The 17,940-nt window shown below is 37.6% G+C and overlaps 1 protein-coding gene across 4 annotated transcripts in view; it reads right to left on the bottom strand.

Annotated features, from left to right (window-relative positions):
* The window catches only part of EIF4E (eukaryotic translation initiation factor 4E), an 83,250-nt gene that overhangs the window by 13,708 nt on the left and 51,602 nt on the right, over positions 1-17,940 (bottom strand). For 3 of the 4 annotated variants that reach the window (XM_043871358.1, XM_043871360.1, XM_043871359.1), the window contains one exon: positions 969-1,075. In XM_043871358.1, the coding sequence (XP_043727293.1) occupies positions 969-1,075 (107 nt within the window). Of the gene's footprint in view, positions 1-968; positions 1,076-3,155; positions 3,195-17,940 lie in introns of those variants that run through there. The other variant, XM_043871363.1, reaches the window with a different exon arrangement.

The following is a 17,940-nucleotide window of genomic DNA, read 5'->3' as shown; positions in this document are numbered from 1 at the left end:
TGAAAACTTAACTCATCCAAAACTCTCTTTTCCTCTCCTAAACTTCTCTTAAAATACAAACCAACCAATATCCAGACTCCACATACCTTAGGCTCTTTCTCCTTCACAGACCATCTGAACTTTCTCCTTCAAATTGCCTATTACTGCTCTATACATTTGTATAATTTCTATTCACTCTTCAAACTATGCCAATCTTTTTCCATCATCTACTCTACTAAACGTTCTCCAATGTTAGCAAGGACTTACTGTTCAATCCAATGAATATTTGACCTTTTTGGGGCATATATGCTGTACCTTGTCCTTAAAATAAACCATTTTCTTGGTTTCCATGACCAACACTCTGTCCTAGTTTATACAGTATATATGTCTATACACTCCCATAGGCATTCTTTTTTTAAAATTTTATTGAAGTACAGTTGATTTACAATGTTATGGTAATTTCTGCTGTTCAGCAAAGTGACTCAGCTATACATATGAATACATATTTTCATATTCTTCTCCATTATGGTTTATCACAAGATATTAACTATGTAGTTCTCTGGGCTATACTGTAGGACCTTGTTGTTTATCCACTCTATATATAAAATAATTTGCATCTGCCAACTCCAAACTACCAGTCCATCCCTGCCCAACCCCCTCTCTCTTTGCACCACGTCTGTTTTCTTCATAGGTACTCTTACCCAAAAAAATCCCCTATGTGCTAATATTCCAAGCCTCTGTTGTGAGTCAAATTCATTTAAGAGAACTCATTTACTACTCTGGTTTCAACTACCATTCAAAGTTCTACTTTCTGAGCTCAAGATTCACACGTAAAACTGCTTGCCAGATGTCGGTCATCCAAGAGAAAATGGAATCCTCAACCTAACATACCTAAAACTAGTCTTATCTAACCTTCCCCTCCAAACCTGTCCCATTCACCATTTACCTTGTTGCCCAAGTCAAAAAAATCCATGTGTCAGAAAGCTTACCTGTTCTGTAAAGGGTGTTTAATATAGTGTTCTGGGTTAGCAACCTCCTGATTAGATTCTGTTTTCTCTTCCTCTGTAGGCGGGGGATTCGGAGTAGGGGTGGTTTCCTAGTGGAAAATAGTTAAACATTATAAACTTTTTAACATGAAAAAACAACATGAAGAAATTTATTTGTACATTTTTATTGAAATATAGTTAAGTTACAATGTTGGAAAACTTAATCTCTATGATAGCAATACTCTAAATAAATCTGAATCAATACTGTCCATAACATTTTTTAAAGAATGAATTACAGGAGACGCATTTGATAGACAACTAGCCAAACTCTAAGAAAAGCACCAGACTCTTCTAGCATCTCTTCATTAAGAGCAAAATGTTTCTCAAATTTAAAATATATATTGTTATCTTCCACTTACACATTTAACATAAGATTATTAGACACCATGCAAAACAGGAAAATGAAGCATCTTTCTTTTAACACACCATTAAAGTGCTGGCAGGGCGGTTAGCGGGGAGGGCCGGTTCAACTCAAGTTTGGATAGCATGATTAACTATATTACATGACACACAAAAAAACCTTTATAAAGTGAATAAGGCAATACTACATAGATCCTTGCCTTCATGTCAAACTGTTATGATATATGGTAACTTAAATTGAGCAACTTCTGTCATTTTCAAATGACCCGAAGGAAAAAAGCTGGACACCAGCTTGATTTGAAATCTTCTATATCAGGAAAGGTGTACATCAAGGCGGTTTACTGTCACCCTGCTTATTTAACTTATATGCGGAGTACATCATGAGAAACGCTAGGCTGCATGAAGCACAAGCTGGAATCAAGATTGCCGGGAGAAATATCAATAACCTCAGATATGCAGATGACACCACTCTTATGGCAGAAAGCAAAGAAGAACTAAAGAACCTCTTGATGAAAGTGAAAGCGGAGAGTGAAAAAGTTGGCTTAAAACTCAACATTCAGAAAAATAAGGTCATGGCATCCAGTCCCATCTCTTCATGGCAAATAGATGGGGAAAGAGTGAGAGACTATTTTTTTGAGCTCCAAAACCACTGCAGATGGTGACTGCAGCCATGAAATTAAGACACTTGCTCCTTGAAAGAAATGTTATGACCAATCTTGACAGCATATTAAAAAGCAGAGACATTCCTTTGCCAACAAAGGTCCATCTAGTCAAAGCTATGGTTTTTCCAGTAGTCATGTAGGGATGTGAGAGTTGGACTATAAAGAGAGCTGAGTGCCAAAGAACTGATGCTTTTGAACTGTGGCGTTGGAGAAGACTCTTGAGAGTCCCTTGGACTGCAAGGAAATCCAGACAGTCCATCCTAAAGAAAATCAATCCTAAATATTCATTGGAAGGACTGATGCTGAAGCTGAAACTCCAATACTTTGGCCACCTGATGCGAAGAACTGAATCATCTGAAAAGACCCTGATTCTGGGAAAGATTGAAGGCAGGAGAAGGGGACGACAGAGGATGAGATGGTTGGATGCCATCACTGAGTCACTGGACATGAGTTTGAGTAAACTTGGGAGTTGGTGATGGACAGAGAGGCGTGGCATGCTGCAGTCCATGGGGTCGCAAAAAGTCGGGCACAACTGAGTGACTGAACTGAAGTGAGACATAGTTATCATCATCATTTAAAAATGTCATGGAAAAATGGAGCCTGGGAATAATGCATATTATCCACATTAATCTATGTAACTCTTCACCCTACTGTAAATTGCTGTCAACAAAAAGACAGCTAAGAAAAGGGACTAGAAACTGAAACAAGTTGATACAAAAGAGGAGGGCACTGCAACAAGGGTTTGGATATCAGATTTAAATGGAACCAGAAAAACAATAAAGATACATATTCACATTAACATTTTATAAATCAGAGATGTATGATCTAAAAGACTTCAGAGCAGACAGAGGATACATATTTTACAAAAATAAAAATTCATTTTTCTAATCAAAACGACACCTCCAGGAACTACTTTTTACTAGCCTATGAAGTCACTCACAGCAAGGACTTTATCTCGATTTTGCTCACAACTATAATGCCAATGAGGAAAATACTACACCCAACAGAAACTTACTGGCTCGATTCCTTAAATTTTAAATATTTACACGAGTAGTTTAGGCCCTAAAATTTACATATAGTAGCCAATGACTTAATATCACATTTTTACCAGCATTTTCTCATCACAATCCATTTAAATCTTCAAATAGATGATCATTACCAAATGCCATTCTTCACTAGCTTAAAATTAATGATGGTCTCCAAACAGGGGCAGTCTGAGTGAATAGAGAAAGTAGGAAACAATTAGGGACTGATAAGGCAGGTGGGTTTCAGGGACAGTGTACCAGAGAAAAGGGTGCTGCGGGAATGAGATTCAAACAGTCAAACATCATCAAACATGCAAAGAAAATTTTCTACAGCAACTGATGATCAAGAGATTAAACTGTCTATAGAAAGAGACCTAGATAACATACATATGATCCAGAGAACAGGGCTAGCAGACAGTCTTAACTTTGTTTAGTTGTTGTGTCCGACTCTCTTGTGACCCCACTGACTGCAGCCCACCACCCTCCTCTGTCCTTGAGATTCCCCAAGCAAGAATACTAGAGTGGGTTGCCATTTCCTTTTCCAGGGGATCTTCCCAACCCAGGGATCAAACCCACATCTCCAGCACTGGCAAGCAGAACCACTGAGCCACCTTATTATTACGGTAAAATATAAGATGGAGGGAATTCCCTGGTGGTCCAGTGGTTAGGATGTGGTGCTTTCACTGCAGGGGCCAGGGTTCAATCCCTGGTTGAGGAACTGTGATCCCACATGCATGCAGCATGGCAAAAAGAATTTTTTTAAAAAAGATATTCTTCCCCTCAAAGTTAAGAAATACTGCAAATTCTCTTATTTACCTAAAGGACAATGATTAGTAAAATGTACTCATGAATTCAAATTCATTCAAATTCAAACTGCATTCCCAGTTCATTCCCTCATTACAATCCACAATTGTACAATTCCACAGTGTTTGTTTACATCTTTTATCAATACCTCAGCAGCACATAAAAAACAATGAATTACACTAGGAGTAACTACAAGTTTCAGAGGATACAAAATGTCACTTCCTAAGTCATTCTTCTCTCCTATTCTACTCTTTTCACCATTAGGAGAATGATGGAAGACTTAGATGATATCTAAAGTCTCTAGATATTTGAGAATTAAAACCAAATATGCTCACTTCCTTAAAAAGTGTTCCTTTAAATTGAAAGTTCTATTTTAATTGAAATTTTAGTCTTTATATTAAGAATATACAATTTTGGAGTTTTCCTATAACTGAAATAAAAATAGTTACTAATCTTTAAATAAATGTGTGTAGGTATGAACAAGTATACTATTTTAAAATCTTTCATCTTTGCTTTCAGTATCACACAAACAAGCTAGATTTTAAGAAAAATACTCTAAAACACTTTGTCTCTTCTTTTCAGTATTTGACATGTTTTTTAATATAAGCCTTTCCCCCTCCTTGGCCACAATGACCAGGGATGGAAGCTGTGCCCCTTGCAATGAAAGTACAGATTCCTAACCACTGGACCACCAGGGAATTCCTGTCTTTTTTAGCCTTTTAAGCTACTATCTAGAGTCTGATAGATGTGCAAATTTTTAAGCTTATTTGAATTTCTCAAATCCTCTTAATAACATAAAAGTGATTAACAGCCAATTGTTTCCATGACACAATAAAAATTACTCAAATACTCTACAAAAACATGGCACAGGCCAAATCTAGTAAGAAATCATTTTCATGATGGAAATTACTTATGAAAACATTAATATTATAAGGACATATTTTCTCAGTACAAATTTTCTCAGGTCATGTTGTGCTATGGCCATCTACTTATCACAACAATTCAAAGCTTTAAAAAGCGTACAATCAACCATTCACCCTGAAAACTTCTTGATTCTACAACTATGTTGTACATTATTGCAAAGGAAAATATTTTTGTTTGAGACTACTGAGGCATGCCCCATTATAAAATCATTTTCTGTTCATTTCTTTCAACTTACTGTTTTATTTTTTGTTTAAAATCTCTTAACTTTGATATAAATAACCAGGGTGCATTTTTTCAACTTAGATAAAGCAAAAAAACACACCAAAGTACAGCCATGTTTGATGTTATTTTAACCTTTAAGATTAATTCTATGGCGGTGGTCTGTTCTATGGGGAAGCTCCAATATCATTTTTTTTTTTTTGGCTTGAACACGTCTTAGTTGCAGCATGTGGGATCTAGTTCCTTGACCAAGGATCAAGCTTAGACCCCCAGAACTGGGAATGCACAATCTTAGCCACTGGACCACCAGGGAAGTCCCTCCCATACCTTATAAATCTGTGGTAGTACATATAATGAGAAGTAATGTCCAGGATGATGGCCATGCTGTATTATTAAATTCTTTGATCAAAAATTAGTTTACAGTTATAGTTGTTGTTCAGTTGCTAAGTCACGTGACCCCGTGGACTATATGGCACACCAGGCTCCTCTGTCCTCCACTATATCCCATAGTTTGCTCAAATTCATGTCCACTGAGTCGGTGATGCTAACCATTTCATCCTCTGCCACCCTTTTCTTCTTTTGCCTTCAATCTTAGACATATGCCAAATTAATTATAGACATATACCAAAAAAGAATGAAGTAACATTTCAAAAGAACCCTAAAAGGGGGAATTTCCTGGCAGTCCAGTGATCAGGACTCAGTGATTTCATTGTCATGGCCCAGGTTCAATCCCTGGTCCAAAAGACTGGACAGCCAAGGTATTTCCCACATCCAATTTAAAAACAAAATTCTCTCCTGCAATGTCCTGTAACATCCCTCCAGTTTGGTGACCACCCAGCTTGGTAGTCACCCCACAGAAGGAAATTTCACTGAAAATTACATTTTAAATATCCCAGAAACTACCCAGACAAACCAGGAAAGGCTCATTTTAAAGACCATGGCTACTCTCAAATTAATCAAATACAATTTCAACCTAAAAGACAATCTGCAAGTGAAAAACCACTGTGTGACACATTTCAGGTGGGTAGAAAGGTGAATAAAGCTGTGACATGGTACAGTGTTTTATCGAGAGACAGTAAGGAAGCAGGGAGTCTAAAGTGAACGTTCATGAAACCAAAGATAGAGTTAGAACAGTAGACTGGAGCAAGACTCTAAAACGCCTGAGGCTGAAACTGTATCTTTCCACATGGAAGCAGTGGAAGCCATTAATTGACAGGTCAAAGTTATTAAATACAACTAACAAGTAAGGGAATAGAAGAGACAACCAGTTTAAGAACAAGTTATTAAACCTGGTTTTGGATTTGTTGAGTTTATGAGATTCAAATAAAAATATATGGAGAAGAGGGCGTCTCTGGTGGTCCAGTGGTTGGGAATCCACCTGCCAATGCAGGAGACTCAGATTCAATCCCTGGTCCAGGAAGATCCTACATGCCACAGGGTAACTAGGCCCAAGCACCGTAACTACAGACGCTGTGCTCTAGAGCCCCCGAGACACAACTACTGAAGCCCTCACACTCTAGAGCCCTGTGCCATTAATCCAGAGGAGCCACCAGGAAAAGCCACCGCAATGAGAAGCCTGTGCACTGCTTGCCGCAACTAGAGAAAGCCTGCACAGCAACAAACACCCAGCACAGCCACAAATAAATAAGTAATTCTTTAAAAAATATGCAGAGGGAGAGCAAGAGCTTTCAATTAACAGATACAAACTACTATATATAAAATAAACAAGGTCCTACTATACAGAACGTGAAACTATACTGAATATCTTGCAATAACCTATAGTGGAATGCAGAGAAGCACACACATACATATATAAATACATTACATTATATGTATATACATACATATACTAATAAACTGAATCACTAGGCTGTGTACCATAAACAGGATGTTGTAAATTAACTATACTTCAATTTTTAAAAACTTAATGTACAGTATTACAATTTATAATTTGACTCAATGAACATGAGGTGAGCAAACTCCAGAAGATAATGAAGGACAGGGAAGCCTGGTGTGCTGCAGTCCTTTGGGGTCACAAAGAGTTGGACATGACTTAGTGACTGAACAGCAACTACCAGCTTATTAACACAGTACCTCAGCAGACTGAAAGCACTACATATTAAAGATATGAAATAACGAACAGAAGCGTAAGCAAAGAATAGAAAAGGACAGCAGTGCTTTATGATTTTCAAGTGGTAACACCAATCCTCACACTTGTATCAAACTATGAGTTCTTTTACATGATAGGTAACATTAACTAAGCAGTTACTAACAAGCAATAGGCTACATTTATATACATTATCTCAATATAGGGAAGCCCTATAGGGCCTATAGGAAGAAATATAGGGCTTCCCTTGTGGCTCAGCTGGTAAAGAATCCGCCTGCAATGCACAGGCCTGGGTTCGATCCCTGGGTTGGGAAAATCCCCTGGAGAAGGGAATGGCTACCCACTCCAGTATTCTGGCCTGGAGAATTAGACGGACTGCATATAGTCCATGGGGTCACAGAGTCAGCCACGACTAAGTGACTTTCACTTTCATCTCAATATATTCAATCTTCACAATACTGTGAAACTACTACTCTCTCTGCTCTTCAAACTTAAGCCGTGGACACTAACATGTACTGTCTATAGCCTGACATTTTATTGCAGGACTGTCAAGATTCACAAATAAGGATGCTATGTCTCTAAGTTTTACCTGTTTGTTGTTTCAGCATAATTATTATTACTAGAGCCCTTGTTCACTCTCACAAGTGTCCAGAATGGTTACCAAGACACTCCTTCTAGGCTGCATAACCCTACAGTATACATTAATACCATGCTTTGTACCACAGCCTCAGGTCCCACACCTTCACTCTCTTTCAAGTGCATGCCACAAAAAAGACATGAATAGTACACTTCACTCTTCCAACACACACACACACTCCACTAGGAAAAAATATGTAAATGCCAATGATTAATTATAGGGATTCTATATTATGCAAGATAGTATACTAAATACATCAAAATATCTCAGAGCTACAGGTAAACATAGATAAAAACTCTCTTTTATGGATACAAATAATTAACTCTAAGAATATTATTATTTGATATAAGTGACATATGTAAATAGAATTCATGATTCTTTTACTCTTCCTTTTATTATCCAAACATTCAGTTCCCAGGTCTCTTTTCAGCAAAGATGCACTTCCCACAGACCCTCCCATATGTAAATTAGTTTAATTATCTAGTACACAAAAACAAATAGCCTCACATGCCTTGTAAGGAATGAAAAATCTGGTATAAACAGTAAAAACTGCCACAAATAATTAAACCAGCTATTTTTGGGTGTTAGTTCTCAATTACATTATCTATAGTAAAGGAATACCAGCTAACCTGGCATCACTCATCAGGAAAAGTATAGCTATGGATTTTGCAAGTATTCCCTGTCTGTATCAAAGGATCAAACTGGTGACACCTTTGTGCCATAAACTAAAAAGCTGGAGAAGATAAACAATAAATGTTGATTTAGCAAAATACAAATCTTCTAGGGTTTAAAACACTGCTCAAATAGATAATTTTTTCATGCAAAGGACTGTGAGATCCCATATATTACCTCTGATTCCAGACAGTACTTTTTAGTATTCTTTTAAACTAATTTAATATGACACCTAAACAATGAAAAAAATTGAAAATTGAGGTATAGAGGGAAGAGCTGTGACCATTTGCATAAACTGTATTGTGTCCAAAAATTACTCCAAAATTTAATAGCTGTTCAATTTAAGTTATAAGAGCTATCTAAAATTTAAGACTAGCACTAGATTTGAGTTCAATTTGCTGTGCTATATGTTTTTGGATAGTCAGCAAGCTACATCTAGCCACTTTTCACTAATATAAAATAATTCTTATAGGTCATACTTGAATTTCTGATCTTCTAGAACCTAATTTTTAAAACCAGAAAGACTTGTGGGCATTTAAAATAAACTAATTCTTAAAACAGCATTAAAAAAAAAAAAAACAGCATTAATATTTGTCAACCAAATTATTCTGCACATCTTAAGTTGCTTAGGACAAGTCTACAAATTCAGAAAGTGTGGTAGAGACAAAAGAATTAACAAACATGTATGATCTAGAATAAGGTTAATAAAATTTAAATGTGAATGCTACTTAAACCAAAGGCCACCAGAAGACTCATATATTCTTTTTAGTTTTTACTGGAGTATAAAACACACAATGTTGTGTTAACTTCTGCTCTGAAGCAAAGTCAATCAACTATAGTTGTGTTGTTCAGTCGCTAAGTCATGTCTGATTTTTTGCAACCCCATGAACTGCAGCATGCCAGGCTTCCTTGTCCTTCACAATCTCCTTGAGTTTGTTCAAACTCATGTCCATTGAGTCGGTGATGTCATCTAACCATCTCATCCTTTGTCGCTCTCTTCTTCTTCTGCCTTCAATCTTTCCTAGGATCAGTGTCTTTTCCAAATGAGTCAGCTCGTTACATCAGGTGGCCGAAGTATTGAAACTTCAGCATCAGTCCTTCCAATAAATATTCAGGGTTGATGTCTTTTTGGATTGACTGGTTTGATCTCCTTGCAGTCCAAAGGACTCTCAAGAGTCTTCTCCAGCACAATTTGAAACCATCACTTCTTCAGTGCTCAGCCTTCAGGGCTTCCCTGGAGGTTCAGCTGGTAAAGAACCTGCCTGCAATGTGGAAGACCTGGGTTCGATCCCTGAGTTGGGAAGCTCTCCTGGAGAAGGAAACAGCTACCCACCCTAGTATTCTGGCCTGGAGAATCCCATGGACTGTCACAAAGAGTCCATGGGGTCGCAAAGAGTTGGACGTGACTGAGCGATTTTCACTTTCAGTCTTCACTATGATCCAAGTCTCATATCCATACATGACTACTGGGAAAACCATGGCTTTGACTATACGAATCTTTGTCAGCAAAGTGATGTCTTTGCTTTTTAATACGCTGTCTAGGTTTGTTACAGCTTTCCTTCCAAACAGCAAGCATCTTTTAATTTTATGGCTGCAGTCACAGTCCACAGTGATTTTGGAGCCCAAGAAAATAAAATTTGTCTAAAAAAGAAGGGATATATGTATACATATAAGCAGAATCAGCTATACATATACATATATATCCTCTCTTGGATTCCTTCCCAATCAAGTTGTCAAAGAGCAACGAATTTCCTGTGCTGTTCAGTAGGCTCTCATTAGTTATCTGTTTTATACACAGTAGTGTATGTGTAGTACTGTAGTCAGTACCAGTCTCCCAATTCAAGACTAATTTTAAAGTAACTATGGAGAAATTTATATAAGTTGAACATTATATAAAAGTAAAAATTAGTGCTTCAAATCAATCAGTAATATTAAAATGTTAGGACAAGCACCTACACTGCACAAAATTACACTGGTTCCAGTAAGGTAATAATTTATATTTTATTCATTCTTTAAAGTTTTATAATTATAATTTGAAAGGCAAACACTGTAAAGAATTTAACTACAGCTTCTTTTAAACTTCATTCCTGGACTTCACTGGGGATCTACCTGCCATCAGTAAACACGGGTTCTATCTCTAGTCTAGGAAGACTTCACATCTCACGGGGCAACTCAACCCATGTGCCGCAACTCCTGAGAGCCCATGCTCTAGAGATCATGGGCTACACCTCCTGAGCCTGAGTATGCGCACCCTAGAACAAGAGGAGCCACTGCAAGAAGCCCGAGCACTGCAACTCGAGGAGCCCTCACAAGCTGCAACTAAAGAAAGCCCGCACACAGCAATGAGAATCCAGCACAGCAAAAAATAGGTAAAAAATTTAAAATTTGAAAAGCGTAACTCAAATGTAACAATACTGATTAAACGTTAGTTTAAATAATCAATTTTAACATGTCACAGTTAAACAAGCAGTTGAATTCTTTTTAAATTCCATGCATTAGTTTTAAGTTCTATAATGCTAAATAGCAAGGAGGTATAGCTTTGAGTAAACTCCAGGAGTTGGTGATGGACACGGAGGCCTGGCGTGCTGCAGTCCATGTGGTCGCAAAGAGTCAAACACGACTGAGCAACTGAACTGAATGCTAAATGTTAAAATTTTAAATTTCAACGTTAAAATTTCTTACTAAAACTATGGTTTTGGTAAGAATATTAGATTTATCCTTATATTCTCTGAGTATCTGAATCATCTTTCCAAAGTCGTCAATCTGTATTTCTTTAAAAACTAAAAAACCAGGTACTGCAGCCACTGTTTCAAATGTCCCCAGGTTTAGAGAGTATGGTTATATCCTTTCACTTAATGAACCATCCAAACTTCCAAATATAAAAACATCTATAATCTTTAACCCAGTTATACTTTTAATTCTGTATTTATTCAAAGGAACTCTCAGGATAATAGGAGCTTTATATATTTTATATTAGTAAGCAAAAGTAGAGGCAAAAAAGATACAGGTTTAACAGATAAATCAGTGTTTATGATTTATGAACTAGCTTGGAAAAATCATTTTAAAGTGCTAACATAAATGCGGAAAAGATTTCAGGACTACATAAACAGAGAATTCTACTTTTAGGGGGCTGGGAGCCACTTTTTTAATTTAACAAGTCCCAAATATATTGTGGTATCTCCAGACAATGGAATATTTTTCTACAATAAGAAAACAAGCTATCAAGCTGTGAAAAGACATGGAGGAATCTTAAATGCATATTATTAAGTGAAAGGATACTTAAAGGGTACATACTGTTTAACTATATGATAACAACTATATTTCTGGCAAAGACAAAGGATAATAAAAAGATTTGTAGTTGCTAAGGGTTGTGGAGGAGGAAGGGATAAACAGAAGACTTTTAGGCAGTGAAACAATCTGTATGAAACTATAATGGTAAATGGGTTATGTCAAGTGTCCAAACCAAACAGAATATGCAACAGTAAGAGTGAATCCTGATGTCAGTTACAGTCTTCGGGTACTAATGATGGGTCAATGTAGGTTCATCCAATGTTAAAGAATGGACCATTCTGGTGTGGAATGTTGACTGCGGGGGAGACTGTGCCTGTCGGGGCAGGAGATACATCAGAACCCTTCAGACCTTCCTTTCAATTTTGTGGTGAAATAAATAAATAAAATTAAAAAAAAAAATTTTGTAGTGAACCTAAAATTGCTCTAAAAAAAGTTAAAGGAAAAGGAAAAGGCACAAAGAGAGACATGGTTGGGGGAGGGAGGGGGAAGAGTCCACAAACAAGTAAACCAAAATATTAACCAGAGAACATACTGTTAGGATTACAGATGACTTTTTTCTTCATACATATCTAAATGTTCCAAATTTATTATGAAAAAATTAATACTGAAGCCCAAATATATATATAGTGTCTACTTCTGGAATGCTCAGTCTGTTCCAGAGATGTCAGTCCCTACTTGCACCAACATCACATTTTTAAAAGTACCTTTGTTGAATGTTTCTCCTCGCAGGGGACATTCTTGTTTCCCCTTTTCTCCTCCTTTCCAAAAATTTACTGCCATTCTCATTTGTTTAGTCTTTCAAATAAACTTATAAACTTTTTCTTTAAATGGCCAGAGAGTAAATATTTTAGGCTGGGAATCTGATCACTTATTCATTGTTTTGTTTTACAATCTTGTGAAATAAAAACCATTCTTGGTTAGCAGGCCACACAAAAAAGCAGCCCTAAGGCCAGCTTGTGAACCCCAGCATCAAGTGTAGCTTTCACTGCACTAGCAAATATTTTGATTCAGTTCATACAGAATGTACACATTAACTTTCAGAAAAATTACCAATCTTTCCAATAGTAACTCTTTGAAAAGCAAATCATGACTCTTCACTTATTAAAGTCCTCTACTGTATTTCTCACTTTATTTATGAATCCTGCAAACTGTTAGGATTTATAATTTCTAGGCACTTCAAGACTCTAGCAATTTGAGTATATGATTGCTGCAAAGAACGTCCAAGTTTGTTATTATTCCTGGCATCTTTGGCCTAGTTATACAGAAAAATTGTTAACACTGTATTCTATAATCAGAATGCAACAAGTTACTTTTTAAATGTCATAATAAGTATTAGTTCTTTATTTCATTTCTATTCAGTAATCCAGTATCTCGTAGGTTAAGGGAGAGCTGGGTTAAGCACTCAAGAGTGCGTGGCACATGACAGGCACTTAAATGTTTGAATAAAGAAATGATTCTAATTTTGTTCCTAGTCAAAATTGCACTAAAACCACAGTGAATTAAAAAAAAAAAAAAAAGAAGGTGGTCCAGAATCATGGATGGGGAGAGCAGGGAAAAAAAAAGAGAAAGAAAAGTGGAATGTAGATGGACAAGTGGTAACTATCAATACACACCTTCAAGTCTCCTGGCAGCACCTTTATAACTTGGAGTGAGGGGAGTAAATTAAAAAGAATTTGGTGAGGGTTTCCCTGGTGGTCCAATGGTTAAGAATCTGCCTTGCAATGAATGAACACCGGTTCAATCCCTGGTCCGGGGAGACCCCACATGCCACATGGCAACTGTGTACCCTAACTACTGAAGCCTGTGTGCCTATAGAGCCTGTGCTCCACAAGAGAAGCCACCTCAACGAGTAGCCTGCACACCACAACGAAGAGCAGCCCCCACTTACCGCCACTAGAGAAAGGCCATGTGCAGCAACAAAGACCCAGCATAGCCAAAAATAAATAGATAAAAAGAATCCAGTGAAAGCTGTTTCGGAAATAACTAGGTCTCTCCATCCCCAACCCCACCCAACCACTCCAAGTCCCTAGCATTGCTGCCATGAGTTCAAGAATAAAAAGAAGAAAAGCAACTTGGAGAAGATAGCCAGGTATAGATCATGCCTTTAAAAATATGTACCTATGTATGTCCTCCAAAAGTTCAGATTGTGCACGCATACAATTATTCCAGGAAGCTATGAAAATGAGCATTCAGAAGATCAGAGAGAGAGAGAACATCTGGAAATTTAAATTATGAGACAGAAAAGGTTGGAAGTGGTAAAGAACCTGCCTGCCAATGCAGGAGACACAATAGATGCAGTTTCAATTGCTGGATTGGGAAGATTCCTTGGAGGAGCGGCATGGCAACCAGCTATCACTGGACTGGATATATGGGTACAATAAAAATTATATTTCAGAGTTTCCCCATTTAATTATAGAAAAATGGTATCTCAGCGAAGTTTTAATTCAGATTTCACTTATTATGAGTAAGGATGAGCATCTCATGTTTTATGCCTCTACTTCCATTTCAGGGCTTCCCTGGTGGCTCAGATGGTAAAGAATCCACATGCAATGCAGGAGACTGGGGTTCGATTCCTGGGTTGGGAAGATCCCCTGGAGATGGAAATGGCAATCCACTCCAGTATTCTTGCCTGGAGAATCCTATGGATAGAGGAACCTTGCAGGCTACAGTACATGGGGTAGCAAAGAGTCGGACACAACTGAAGCAACTTAGCACGCACAGAAAACAAAACAAAAAGAGATGGGAAATGAGAGCAAAATTTAGATTTAATTTAGAGAGCACACAAGAGCATGTCAGAGCATGCAGACATGAATGACTCAGTGACTCCAATATATAATTAACTGTTTCAAAGAGGAAAAATAGGGATAGGAAAATCACCAATAGATCTCTCAGAAGAGATGGATATGAGTTGCTATATTTAAAAAGTTCAATGAGTACGCAGCACAACAGACAATATTCACACTAAAGTATGTCACTGTGAAATGAGGATAAGGAAACTTGACAAATTTCTAGGGAATGGAAAGGGAACTGGTCACGTTAAAAAAAAAACAGAAAACACCATCAGAGTAATTCCTGAATTAAACAATTATAAGAGAAAATGACCATGGGACTTAAAAATTCTGAAGAAAAGGCTACACCCAAACTACATGTTCAATATGCATGGTTTCAAAACTCTTTCTCATGCACCTTTTCTCAAAAATCTTCTGGAAGATGTGATCCACCATAGTGAAACAAGTAACCATAATCAGAGGAAGAAAAGAGATACAGCAAACAGAGGGGTGTAACACAGAAGTCAAGACAGCAAATCAGGAACACAGTCTAAAGGGATCCAAGTAAGACAGGTGTGCACCAGATATAGAGAGCAACAGTCTAGACTGGAGCAATGTGATTCTGGCTACATTCATTTCGCATCTGTTATGACCAAAGGGCTTACTATTCTACCTTCTATTAAAAACAGATTGACATGTTGTCTGGCCTGGGTGTTTACATACACTTAACTCAGCTTAAACATATGCTAACAAAGCTCCCTTTTCCCTCTTCTGTGCCCTGCTCCCTGGAACAGCTAAGAATTTGACACCAAAATTATATTTTGTTGTTCTTAAATACAGAACAACTCACTCCAAGAGACCTCTTTATTAACTGAAGGTTCTCCGCCTGGCCCATTTCACAGCCCCACCAGGTAACTAGAGAGTCCTGTGTTTCCCAGAACATAATCTCACCTGTTGGTTTTCTCAAGAAGGGCTCTAGTAGAAATTTCAGGAAGTTGAAACCAAGCTATAACCCAGAAGGTGTGTTCAGCTACAGCAGCAATACTGTGCTTTCCTTATACATCATCTAAGTTTTTAGTTTTTCAAAATTAAAACAGCTGAAAGATACACAGACTGGATGTTAAACTCTAAAGACAATTAGACTGTTCAAAAAAAATCAAGGAAATGATTAACATGAAAGTCAGGTTAGTGAGTAGGTGAGGAGGCAGAGAAATGAAAGTGTAACCATGGGGTACAACGCAGAAGCACTAATGATGTCTTAACATGACAAGTCTTCAGTTTATTACTCTAAAACTTACAGACACGGGTATATTTTTTCTACATATAAATATCTCAGAAAGGAGTTCTAAAAAGAAAAAAATTGTAGCCTGATAGCCAATGACAGTAACAGAAGTGCTTTATCAGTAGAGTTTTTAAATTTTCAATTTGTTGCCAAAACATTCACCCTACAGATATACCACCTCATGTATAGAATACTATAGATAAGAGCTATTCATCACAGCACTTAACTAGCAAATGGTTGGAATTCCAAAGTAAGTTACATGGCTAAACGGGATGGGACGTAGGGTGGGAGGTAAGGGATGTGTGTGTACGACAGGAGGGGAGCTGTAGACTACTCAAAAGTATGGCTACATGGATACAGGGAGGTATGATTATAGACAGCATAACTCTAACAATCTTTCACATCTTTGAATTTTCTACTGCTTTTCTCAAATAATTACAGTAGTTACAAATCTTTCTAACTGTTCAATTTATCACCTCAGTTCAGTTGCTCAGTCGTGTCTGACTCTTTGCGACCCCATGAATCGCAGCATGCCAGGCCTCCCTGTCCATCACCAACTCCCGGAGTCTACTCAAACTCATGCCCATCGAGTCGGTGATGCCATCCAGCATTCTCATCCTCTGTCGTCCCCTTCTCCTCCTGCCCCCAATCCCTCCCCGCATCAGCGTCTTTTTCAATGAGTCAACTCTTCGCATGAGGTGGCCAAAGTATTGGAATTTCAGCTTTAGCATCAGTCCTTCCAATGAACACCCAGGACTGATCTCCTTTAGGATGGACTGGTTGGATCTCCTTGCAGTCCAAGGGACTCTCAAGAGTCTTCTCCAACACCACACTTCAAAAGCATCAATTTTTCAGCGTTCAGCTTTCTTCACAGTCCAACTCTCACATCCATACATGACCACTGAAAAACCATAGCCTTGACTAGACGGACCTTTGTTGGCAAAGTAACGTCTCTGCTTTTTAATATGCTATCTAGGTTGGTCATAACTTTCCTTCCAAGGAGTAAGCGTCTTTTAATTTCATGGCTGCAATCACCATCTGCAATTTATCACCTAGTCCTCAGTTTATCTGGTATGGATAACACAGCCAAACCAATAAACACAAATGGTACTATAATTCATCCCCAGATTAACAATCACATTCCCTCTTATAATCAATTCAGGATAATAAACTTTGATATACTTATATGCCTTAATTGGACCCCTGGAAGTGTTCATCAACATAGAAATAATATGTTTTAAGATCAAACCATGTAATATATATCATCAGAAAAAAAAATGAAAACTTGATTGTTGATATGAAATGCTCTAAAAGACATAATAATAAGAAAAACACAAAAGGCCAGAATAGTGTATGGAGTTGGCTACCACTTATGTTTTGTAAAGAATGTACAGTTGATCCTTTAACAATGTAGCGGCTAAGGGTACCGCTTATACAGTCAAAAATCCACACACAACTTTACAGTCAGCCCTTCTCATCCCAAACCTAGCATTTGTGGACTCAAACAACTGCAGATCATGTAGTGTCATAGAATGCATTTAGTGAAAAAAAATTCATACATAAGTGGAGCCCCAGATTTCCAATCAAGGTTGCTCAAGGGTCAATATCACATTTGCTTGTGTGTATATATATTATTTAGTGTGTATACACACACACACACACACACTTCAGTATCTGTGGCAGATTGGTTCCAGGACACCCTAAGATACCAAAATCTACAGATGTTCAAGTCCCTTAAATAAAATGGCACAGGACAGAGAACCCTCCAAAATTTGATACAGTTGATTGAATCCTTGGATGGAAATCCGGGGTGGGGGTGGGAGGGACACTGAATATACAAATTTCCACAGAAAGATATGAACTGACCACCTGACCATGCTGGTTGCCCCTAAAAGTGATCCATCTGGATGGGAACAGCCTGAGAAAACCTCATATACTCTTTTGTACAAAAATTGATTTGTGGACAATGTAAACAACAACTGGCTATTCACACACACGCTTTCTTAAACAGCAAAACAAGGTCATATGACAGTTTTGTCAAGACCAAATAATTATCTTTGCAAGTTGAATATAGAAGAAAAATTAGAAAGATGTCTTCCTAGAATCAAACAATAACTTGCCCAACCAAACTGGCATTTGTTGTATCCAGTTATTCCTTATAAAG

Source organism: Cervus elaphus, chromosome 17 (genome assembly GCF_910594005.1).
Source record: "Cervus elaphus chromosome 17, mCerEla1.1, whole genome shotgun sequence".
NCBI classification, from domain to species: Eukaryota; Metazoa; Chordata; class Mammalia; order Artiodactyla; family Cervidae; genus Cervus; species Cervus elaphus.
Note: the sequence above shows the minus strand (reverse complement) of the source record. Positions and strands in the feature narration are given on the sequence as shown.